A 10258-nucleotide genomic window follows, 5' to 3' on the forward strand; every position below is an offset into this window, starting at 1 on the left:
CCCAGAGTCAAAGCCAAGTCCTCACTGCGGCCCTTCCTCTTCATCCCCTCTGCCCTCACCTCCCAGCGTCTCTCCCCCCCTCCCTCGGCTCTAGCCACACTGGCCTCCTCACTGCTCCTCACACATGCCAGGCACACGCCTGCCTCAGGGCCTTTGCTCTGGCCGTCCTCTCTGCCTGGAATGCTTTTCCCTCTGGTATCCCCATCTCCACTCCTTCATCTTCTCCAAGTCTTTGCTCGAACAACACTTCTCAGAGAGGCCCAGCACCCTAAGTGAATTGCAGCAACACTGTATTAGTTTCCTATGGCTGCTATAATGAATTATCACAAATTCAGTGGCTTAAAATAACACACATTTATTCTCTTACACTCCTGGAGTTCAGAAGTCCAAAATGAGTTCCACTGGGCTGCCTTCCTCTTCCACTTTTAAGGACCCTTGTGATTGTATCGGGCCTACCCAGGTCACCCAGGATCATCTCCCTGTTTTAAGGTCAGCTGATTAGCAATCTTGATGCAACCTGGAACTTTACTTCCCTTTTGCAGTATGACGTAGCATATGCACAGGTTCCAGAAGTTAGGATGTGCACATCTTTGGGAGCCTTTATTCTTCCTACCTACCAATCAGTAGAATAGAACTGAGCATCAGAAAATGTGCCCTTGCTTTCCCCTCAGCACCTATCTCCATGGAACACACTAGACCATACCAATTTGTTTGTCCCTGGTCTCTCTTCTGCAGTGGAAAGTTAGCTTCCCGAGGGCAGGGATTCATGTTTTCTGCTGTGCCCTCAATGAGAGGAAACGGGGGGTCCAGAGAGGTGAGTGACTGGCATGAAGGGACAGAGAGCCAGGGTTCTAAGACAAAACTGGCTGGCTTCTGGGCTCTCTGATGAACAAGAGTCACTGAATGAAAGGGGACCCCAGCAGCAGCTGGGGGTCAGTCAGACACAGGCCGAGCCTGGAGCAAATCAGCAGATTTATTGAGGCAGCAGTGGCATTGGGCAGCAGGGTGTGGGGAAGGGGCTGGAGCCTCCTAGGGGACCATGAAGTGCAGGCCCTTCTCCAGCACTCGGAAGCTGGATGTGGACGTGCAGGGACCGTGCTAGGCAGGCAGCCAACAGAGTCGGCTGGGGGGGTCAGTCTGTCCGCAGCCAGCTTCCTTTCTCTTCCACCTCCTTGGTCACCACCAGTAGCACCTCGCACAGGCCCTGGGCCAGTGCAGCCGCTAGGAAAGCCCTGGGTGGGAGAAATGGGGAGACTGAGGCACAGACAGCCTCGGAGTTCCCTTCCAGGGAATGGGGCTCCAGTACCGAGGCCCTGCCTTCGGAGCTACCTCTATCTGGGCTCACCTGACGCCATCCTCGCCTCCCAATGCTTCAGGTGCCCGCAGCTTGGAGTCCAGGTTGTAGTAGATGCCCTCCACCTGGCGCAGAGCCACCCAGTGCCGCCGGCGCAGCGGCAGGGACAGCAGTCCCAGAGACACGGGTGAGGGCAGGTTCAGGATCAGCCCCAGCACCTGGGGCAGGGCCAGCTGGGACAGGGGTCTGTGTGGGTGGGGAGGGGGACACTGCAGTCAGGGCTGGCACCCACTGGCCAAATGTTTGTGGGGCCCAGGCTGGCATGGACAACCCAGCCTCCTGAGCCCGCCGAAGGACGTTTCTTAAACAGCCCACCCTGTGTCTCTCTCCTCATCCTTTCACCCACTCACTCAAACCTCCCACCACCCACCATCCATCTGTCCGTCCAGCCACCCACTCTTTACCCATCTACCATTAATCTATCCATTATCCATCCATCCCATCCAAACCTCACAACCACCAGCCACCATCCAAGTTCTCATATACTACTCACACATTCACCACTGATCTATCCATTTTCCATCCATTATACACCATCCACCCACACATTCAAACCTGCCAGTCAACCATTTATCAACCATCCACCACCCAACTATCCATCCACTATTCACCCAAACATCATCTGCCCACTCACACACCAGCCGCCATCCGGCCGGCCATCTGTCCAACAACTTATCTACCCTTCACCCAACTCCTCATCTACTGTATATTCATCCACTGTCCATGCATCCACCCACCCGACTATCGTCCATCCATCCATCAAAACCTCCCATTCATCCATCCAACCACCCAGCCACCTATTTGCTATCCACTGCCTACAACTATCCATCTTTTATTCAATCACCCATCCATTCATACCCGCCAACACCAACACATCCAACCGCCCGTTCAGCATCAGTTACCACCATTCTGCCCATCACCCATCCCTCAACTCACTGACCATCCCACGTGAGTCACCCCCTTGTCCTTTTACCCACCGACTGATCCATCAGTCTGTTAACCACCATCTGTCCATGCAAACCTTGTATGCATCTACCCTTCCTTCCTCCTATCCAACCATTCCCCTCCCACTGGCTCTATCCCACCCTGACTAACATACACTGTGACCTCTGTGTCTAGCCCAGCACTCGATGCAGCACTCTGGTCCTACCTCCTCCTGTCCCACCACACAGCGGCCAGGCCCAGCCCCTGCAGGGCAGCCATGATCACATTGACATCATAGTTGCCGGTGCCCAGGAGGCTGCGGTGGGGGTTCAGCCGGGAGTCTGGGGCCAACCTGGTGGGGGGGGGGTGGTCAGAGCCTGAGTTGGGGACGCCTGGAAAAGCCTTACCCTTCCCACAAAGCAGGGGGAATCCCAGGGTTCATCAGTTAACCCAGCCTTAGACTCTTCCCTCTCTTCAATCCCCACAACTTATCAGCTCCCAAGTCTTCTCCCTCCTGTCCCCTGACTCTGCCCTGTCCCCAAGACCCCAGCTCAGGCTTTGTCTTTTCCCACTCGAACCCTCACCCAACCTCTAGTTTCCTCCTCTAGTCCATCTCCCACAGAGCCCTTGGCGACCACAGCACCTCCCCTGCTCACAGCCCTTCCATGGCTTCCCAGTGACCTTGGAAAACATTCCTGTTCCTCAGCCTTTCTCGTCATGACCAATCCCTTCCATCGTCTGTCCTTCAAGACCTACCTTAGATGTCACTCCCTCTGAAAGGAGTCTCCTGACCTCCAGGCTGGGTTTGGGGCCTTCTCTGGGCTCCCCCAGTGAACTGAGCCACCTCAATAACGGTTGCTCATGTCACCTTGTTTTAACACTGTTTGTCTCCCACACGGGGCTGACCCTGCTCCTCCCCTGCTCACAGCCCTCTCTGGCTCCCTATCACCCCCAGGATAGAGTCCCACCTCCTCAGCCTGGTGTTCCAGGCCCTGCGTGGTCTGGTCCCGGCTGGCCTCTGAGCCTCACCCCTGCCACCTGTTCCCTAACCATGTTCTGTATGCTCCTGCCTCCCAGCCTTTCCTCCAGCTCTTTCCCCAGCCCAGGAGGCCCACCCTGCACCGCTTATCTCTCTGCGTCCTGCCTCCTCTGAACAACTGTATCTTTGTTCCCTGTCTGGGCCCCTAGTGGAAAGGGCAGGGGGAGGGGAAAGTTTATGCATTATGTTTCTCTGTATCCTTTCCCTTCACCTCCCTCAGGGCATAGCTCATATCCGACTCATTTCTGGATCTCCAGCATAACCTGACATGAAAAAGTTGATCAATTCCTGTTTTGAATGATAGCGGAAGTGAATAAATTCTAAATTAATCAGTCTGAGGGGCTGAGACTCTGCCTGAGGATGCCAGGGAGCCACAGGATGTTGTGAGCAAGAGGGGAGGGAGATAGGGTCATATCTGAATATAGAAAGATCCCTCCAGGATTATGTTGGGGACTGACTGAAAGGGAGAGACTAGAGGCCAGGAGGTTGGGTAGAAGGTCCAGGCAGGAGAGGATAGGGCCTGAGCTGGGGCCAGAGCTGTGGGGACAGACAGGAGGAAATGAGGCAGAGAGATTATAAAGAAGTGATGTTTGAAATCTTGAATAGTGAGGAGGAACATTCCAGGAGGAGGAAGCCATACCAGGCAGAAAGAACAGCTCGTGCAAAGGCCCAGAGGCATCATAGTGGGGCTCTTTCAGGGACTGGATAGAAGTCTGGTTTGAGGGGCACAGTGAGAGATGAAACTGCAGAGGGAGTGGGGACCAGAGTATCTGGGGCCTTGGATATCAGACTGAAGGGTTTGAGACTTTTCCTAGGGGCACTGGGGAGCCATGGAGGACTATGAGCAGGGGACAGGGCAGGGTCAGCTCTGGGGCCGTGTGTAGGATGAACTGGAGAATAAAAACTGATAGTTGGAGGCTATGACAAGGCCCAGATAAGAGAGGGTGAGGCCTGAGCTGGGGCTGAGGCTGTGGGGATGGACAAGTGGAGGATGCGACATCTCCACCTGTGAGTCCCAGGGTCCAGCTCAGGCAGGTGAGCAAGGCAGAAGAAAGCCCCCAGGTTCTATCCTGTCCTCGCTGTGACACCCAGTTGGCTTGCTCTGCCTCTCTGAGCCCTGCTTTTCCAAGGGTTAGGATGAGTGCTGGTCACCTCTTGCAGATCTCATCAGCAGCCTCCTGGCTAAAGAGCTGCTGCTGCAGGACGTTGTTGAGGGCGTGGACCGCACACAGCTCCAGGCGTTGCCTTTCGTGGTACACGGAGGGCGGGCTCGGCCGTGCTCCTGGGGCCTGGGACATGCCGTCCTCGGCTCCTGCTGGGGGAGAAGGCACTCAGGGGCCCAGGATCTTGAGTCGCAGAGTCTGAGGTCCAACCTCCCAACAGACCCTTGGGGCACCGCCATTGAACGGGGGGCTTGGGCAGCCTGGGAGGGCACTAGGCCCCTGACTTGGCTCCCTGGGCCGTTTCCTGGCAATATTCCTAGAAAAAAAAATGCTCTTTCTGTTCACCTAGCAACAGAGTACCACCTCCACCACGTCTCTTACTAAAAGGGTTCCTATCATGGTCACCTAGTAACAGAGGAACCCACCTCCCCTGTCCCCAGGTAACAGGATCCCTCTCTGGTTACCTAGCAACAGAGCTCCAACCCCCCACTAGGTAACAAAGTCTCTCCTCTGATAACCTAGCAATAAAGGACTCTTCCTCGCCCGTCTCTAGGTAACAGGGTCTCTTCTGGTCGCCTAGCAACAAAAGAATCCTCTTCCCCTGTCATTAAACAAGGTTCTCTCCTCTTGTCACCTGGCAACAGGGTCCCCTCCCCAATCAACGAAGCAACAGGATCCCCTCTTCCTATTACCTGGTAACCAGGCCCCCTCCACGAAAATCAAGTAATAGAGCCCTTTCCCGACCTGTACCCCAACCGCGGCGCTCGCCCTTTGCCTGGCAACGCCCCTCACCCCGCCTGCCTCTCCGCTCCCCTGAGCCAGGGGCTCCCGCATCCCCCTGGGCGGCGGCTCTGGGCTCCGAGTGCGGGGCGGGAAGCACCGCGCTGACTGAGCAGGCGGGACGGACTACAGCTCCCGGCGACCCCCGCGTTTCGGACTACGACTCCCGGGGGCCGCTGCGGTACTCGCGCGCCACAGGGAACGTCCGGGCCGTGTAGTCCGGAAGTCCGCGGTCGCCCTAGAAAATGCGAGACTACAACTTCCGTCGGCCCTCGGAGCAAATCCCGGAAATGCACGTCCCCCTCGCGTACTACCACGCCCACTGCTTCTCCTAGGATTCTGGGAAATACAGTGAGGAGGCTATCGCGATAGCTTCCGGGAGTTTGGCTACCGTGCGTGCCCGCCCACTGCGATGGCGTCATGCACTGTATGAGCAGTGGCGTGACGTCACGCAAAGGAAAGTAGGGATCCGAAATGCCAGACCATGCGGGTGGAAGAACCTCTGATCTTTACTGGAACGGGAGAGTGATAGTGGGAAAGTGAGACCAGGGCAGGGGTGGGACAGTGGTAGTGGGGAGGTAAATGGGCAATGAGGATGGCCTCTCCCGACGAGGAGGCTTCTCAGCAGAGATGGATTCCCGGCCTGGAGGGGAGCTGGCAGCAGCCTGCGGGACAGAGACGGGGAATAAGAAACTGAGACAGCCCTCTGAGATGAGAAGAGACAGACACCTGAAGGAGGAGATAGTGATGGGAGGAAGGGACAGACCAAGGTAGGAGTGGAGGAAGAGCCAGATAGGCAGGGACAGAGACCCAGGGATACAAAGACAGAGACTAAGGGATGGACGACACACACACACACATGAGTCCCAGAGACCAGGCACAGAGACTCAGAGAGAGGAGACCTGGACAAAAACAGACACACAAACATTCAAAGTTGTGGAGTGAGAAGGTTAAGGAGATTCAGAAATAAAGACCAACAGAGACAGAATCAGAACTGCAGAACCAGACAGAGCCCAAGACCCCAAGCTCTGCAGAGCACGAGAACCTAAGGCCCGGGGAGAGGGGCCTGGCCGTACCCAGGAGGCTGTGCCAGAAGGCTGTGACAGTGGCAGAGCCAGTGACAGCTCCTGGTTCAGCAGGGTTCTCTCTGTGGATGTGCACAGCAAAGCTTCGGCCTGTGGGGCCCGGGGGTCCACTCAGCTCCACATCCACCACGTGCATGTCTGTGAGGCTGGGGCAAGCAGGGGCTGTCAGTTTGGCTGGCTTAGACCCAGCCCAACCCCCTACTTGGCTCTGCTCACCTGAGATCTGCCACAAGCACCCCAATCACCTGGTCGAAGCCCAGGCTGGGGGCAGCCAGGGCAGCGGCTGCCATGGTGTTGGAGTTTCGGGGGGCAAAGGGGCAGAGCCCACGGACAGGACCTTCATAGAGCACAGTGCGAGGCCCTGTGCTGTGGGCTGCTGCCAGAGGTCCCTCAAGCCGGAAGCCATCGGGGTGTGTGGCCATGGTGACACGAAGGCCCTGGAAGCAAGAGCCAGGGTCAGGGGGACCAGAGTATTTTCAGGCCCCCTCCTGTTCCTGGGGAGCCCAGCGGGCCCCCACCTGAAGGCCCCCGGCTGCATCCAATCTGGTGATGTCCTCTGTGCCCCAAAGGGCTCCTCGGGCCACAAACACGGCATGGTCCCAGTAGTGTGAGGCCTCCAGGAGCTGTTGCTCTGTGGTCTGGTCAGCCAGGGCTGAGGGGGACCCCACCTGGGACAGATGGAGGTGAGGAGGGTTGAGAATAGGGCTTAGGGTGGAGTGAGACCAAGACAGAAGGGGTAGGGGCCTGGGTTATGGGGTGGAGTGGGGCTCACCAGGAGATTGGCATGGCGTAGGATTTGTGCCCCAAATTCGTGAATTATTTTGGGATGGGCCACTTCCACCACTAGATCAGGATGCCTGAGAGAGGGGAGAGAGTGGGGAAGGCCTTGGAGAGGTATTAGGCTTCCCCTCCCCTAGGTTCCCTCAGAGTCTATAGAGGGCTGTCACTCTTCACTGTGGCCTGGGAGGAGAAATGAGATGGATAGATTTTTCCCATTTCACATTTGGGTGAACCAAGGCCCAGAGAAGGTAAAGGATTTGCCTGAGATCACACAGCAGCTAAGGTAGGCCCAAACAGGAGCTTCAGGGCCCTACTCTCCCATGGCAAGCCCACTGACCTTTCCCCAAGGGCAGCAAGGTTCTGGAGCTGCAGGGAAGGGGGCACACTCCCTGCCATTCGTCCTGAGTCACGATTCCAGACAAAAACAAGTTCTAGGCCCAGTTCCGGTCCCTGAGCTAGCAGGTGGGAGACAAGGGACTGTCCTGGGGAGAGGTAAAGGAGAGGGTTAGAGACTTGAGAGAGGAGAACATAGATCCAGAGAGAGGGGGACAGAGACCCAGAGAGAGGGACAGACACCCAGAGAAGGAGGGAGACAGAAATCCAGAGAGAGGGTGAAAGAGACCCAAAGGGAGGGACAGAACCTGAGGGAGAGAGAGATAGAGACCCGGGTGGGTGGAAGATAGGTCGGCAGACAGACACAGACAGGGTCAAAGATTAAAGACAGGTGAAAGCTATGTTTGTGGAGAGCAGATGGGGCTTTGGGGCTTTAGGAAGGCGCCTGGAGAAGGAGGCCCAAGATGGTTAGGCACTCACCAAGGCGGCCGTAGCCCACCACCCCCACCCTCAGCGGGATCCTGTTGAGGGCCATGCCTTGAATCCGGTGGTCTGTTGCCCGAGCTCCCTCGGCTGCTCAATAACTCCGCACCAGGCCTGGGCAGCTGCTGATCTTTGGACATTTGACCCTTGAGCCCCTTCCGAACCTTCTTCCTATGGGCCCAGAGGCGGGGGAGTGGGTTTGCTGGCATGGGGGAGGGGTGAGAATCCTTCCATGCCTTTCCTTCACTTTCCCTGAGACTGGGGGCAGTGGGTATGATGATTTGGGGTTCCAGGGTCCCTGCATAACCCCCTTTACCCAAGGCTGTTCCTTCCTCTGCAACACACCCTCCTCCCTTCCTGCTGATGTGGAAAATTTCCTCTGCAGTCCCCCACCCCTTTCTGGCCAGCCAGGTTGTCATAGAAACTGCATGTTGCTTGGGATGCGGAGAGATGGTGACAGGGACTCTGGGCTCTCAGTCCATCCCCATGCTCCCAGGTCCTCATCTCCTCTTCCTCACCCGTTTGGGTCCTCAAGTGGCCATGGTCTGAAGGAGTCCTCAGCCTGGTCATGCCCCCATCCCTCCCAGATGGCAACAGGAGCTCGAGTTTCAGCTTATCCTACCTGTGCCCTTGCCTTGGTGGGTCCAGTCTCCCCCAGGCCCACGGAGGGGGTCCCCTTCCAGCATCCCTCAGCCCCCGTCTAGAACCTCCCTTCCTCCAGTCTCTGATCATCCGATAGTTCGCTTTGACTCTCCACCTTTCACCACCCCCATGTTGCAGTCTCACTCCCACATCCGTCTCTCTCTCTCCCCATTTCGCATCGCTGCAAGGCCTGGGGAGTCCAGTTTTCCCCAAACGAGCCCCGGTCACTGCGCCTTGCAGGTGCCTGGCATTGGAAATGGTGGAGGCTGCGGCAGTGCCGGCTCCCTGCCCCCAGCCGCCACCTGGTACCCGCCGCCTTGTTACCATGACAACCAGGATCGGCACTGAAAGGGGACTGACGAGAAAGAGAGCATGAAAGAGAGGATGAGGGGGAGCGGGCTCCAGGCGGCACAGAGAGTCCCAAGTTGACAGGCGGCGAGAGGAGATAGACGCAGACAGATAGGGCCAGAGACCCAGACGCGCTGCTGCAGGGCGGCTGCTGCCAACGGGAGGCTGCCACTGAGAAGGGAAGAATTTGCTTGAAGAGCCCTGGATCCCAGAGTAGGGGAAAGATAAGATACTGTGGGTATAGAAACAGCCAGGAAAGAGGGGCAGGAGACGGGCACACGGGCCCCTGTCCCGACCCTCACAGAGCACACAGGGTGGGGACGGGGGTGTGTGTGGGTCATCCTGCCCTCCTACACTTCTGTCATGGACTCCATTGGGGCCTGGGTGTCCCCCACGGTGCCTAGAGCTACCAATATGGGGGACAGGCTGGGCCAAGGAGAGGGGAGAAGTGGGGTTGAGCCCTGGCCTGCCCCTTGGGGCTGTGTCTGCCCAGGGGTGTCTCATCCTCAGTGTGGGAATGCGCTGCAAGTCCAAGTGTTGGCTCTGGTCGCTCCCTCTACCTCCGCTGGCCTCTGTCTCCCTGGATAGCATGAGAGAGCCCTGGCCAGCCCCTGCCCTCCCCTTGAGGCTGAAACTCGGCACCTGTGCCCCCAGAGACATCACACAGTCCCCCCACCCCAACAGCTGCCCACTGTCCTGGCTGAACCCCCATGCTTGCTCCCTCTCTCTGGCTCCTGACACTCTGGGAGCTCTGTCCCTGTGTGTGGCCCCTGCCCTTCTGGGCTACACTGTAGCCTGTTCCCACTCCCCAGAGCAGACCCCAGCCACCCCTCCTGCCTCGGCCTTAAACAAGACCCTCAGGCTCTGCTGGCCACAGCCTCCCTCTCCTGCCCACCCACATCACACCTCTTCCCCTTCAAGACAAACTGCTTTCTTCCAGAGCAGCCTCGAATGGGTTTGCAGTGGAGACAAACACTCCCTGTTATGGGTTGAACTGTGTCACCCAGAAAGAGATATGCTGAAGTCCCGACCTCCAGTTCCTCAGAATGCGATCTTAATTGGCAATCAGGTGTTTGCTGGTGACAACAAGATGAGGTTATACTGGAGGTGGGGGGGATGGGGGCTCCTAATCCTAATACGACTGGCATCTTCGGAAGGGGAAAGTTGGATGTCCACAGACATACACAGGAAGAGGGAAGACGGAGCGAAGGCCGTGTGAGGACTGCAGTGATGCAGCCACCAGCCAAGGAACACCTGGGGCCACCAGAAGCTGGAAGAGGCTGGGAAGGACCCTCCCTATAGGCTTCAGAGAAAGCATGGCCCTACC

The 10258-nt window shown here is 57.3% G+C and overlaps 2 protein-coding genes across 5 annotated transcripts; both read right to left on the minus strand.

The window, feature by feature from the left end:
- Positions 1 to 954: 954 nt before the first annotated feature.
- On the minus strand, positions 955 to 5411 carry JOSD2 (Josephin domain containing 2). 4 transcript variants are annotated; one of them, XM_063092247.1, is made up of 5 exons: positions 5273 to 5411; positions 4470 to 4632; positions 2505 to 2630; positions 1346 to 1540; positions 955 to 1232 (listed from the first exon to the last, which is right to left on the minus strand). In XM_063092247.1, the coding sequence occupies exons 2-5, from the start codon at positions 4613 to 4615 to the stop codon at positions 1133 to 1135; spliced, it is 567 nt and encodes a 188-aa protein (XP_062948317.1). In that variant the 5' UTR covers positions 4616 to 4632; positions 5273 to 5411; the 3' UTR covers positions 955 to 1132. The 4 variants fall into 4 exon arrangements, with proteins under 4 accessions (XP_062948317.1, XP_062948316.1, XP_062948318.1 ...); XM_063092246.1 differs by having other exon boundaries at positions 4470 to 4629; positions 5273 to 5410; XM_063092248.1 differs by lacking the exon at positions 5273 to 5411 and adding an exon at positions 5173 to 5263 and having other exon boundaries at positions 4470 to 4629.
- Positions 5412 to 5881: 470 nt separating this feature from the next.
- ASPDH (aspartate dehydrogenase domain containing) lies at positions 5882 to 8714 on the minus strand. Its single transcript, XM_063092256.1, has 5 exons — positions 8686 to 8714; positions 7118 to 7202; positions 6562 to 6782; positions 6337 to 6491; positions 5882 to 5925 (listed from the first exon to the last, which is right to left on the minus strand). The coding sequence occupies exons 1-5, from the start codon at positions 8712 to 8714 to the stop codon at positions 5882 to 5884; spliced, it is 534 nt and encodes a 177-aa protein (XP_062948326.1).
- Positions 8715 to 10258: the final 1544 nt, after the last annotated feature.

This window comes from Cynocephalus volans, chromosome 3 (genome assembly GCF_027409185.1).
Source record: "Cynocephalus volans isolate mCynVol1 chromosome 3, mCynVol1.pri, whole genome shotgun sequence".
NCBI classification, from domain to species: domain Eukaryota; kingdom Metazoa; phylum Chordata; class Mammalia; order Dermoptera; family Cynocephalidae; genus Cynocephalus; species Cynocephalus volans.

Excerpts from the sequence above, each read along its gene's own strand:
- ASPDH (XM_063092256.1), bottom strand. The coding sequence starts at position 8,714 with ATGGGGGTGGTGAAAGGTGGAGAGTCAAA. Across the intron at positions 7,203-8,685 it reads GTGAAAGGTGGAGAGTCAAA|GCATCCTGATCTAGTGGTGG; the intron begins GCGAACTATCGG and ends CCCCTCTCTCAG. Across the intron at positions 6,492-6,561 it reads GTGCTTGTGGCAGATCTCAG|CCTCACAGACATGCACGTGG; the intron begins GTGAGCAGAGCC and ends TGCTTGCCCCAG.
- JOSD2 (XM_063092247.1), bottom strand. The coding sequence starts at position 4,615 with ATGTCCCAGGCCCCAGGAGCACGGCCGAGCCCGCCCTCCGTGTACCAC. Across the intron at positions 1,541-2,504 it reads GTGTGGTGGGACAGGAGGAG|ACCCCTGTCCCAGCTGGCCC; the intron begins GTAGGACCAGAG and ends CCACCCACACAG. Across the intron at positions 1,233-1,345 it reads GGAGGCGAGGATGGCGTCAG|GGCTTTCCTAGCGGCTGCAC; the intron begins GTGAGCCCAGAT and ends TCTCCCACCCAG.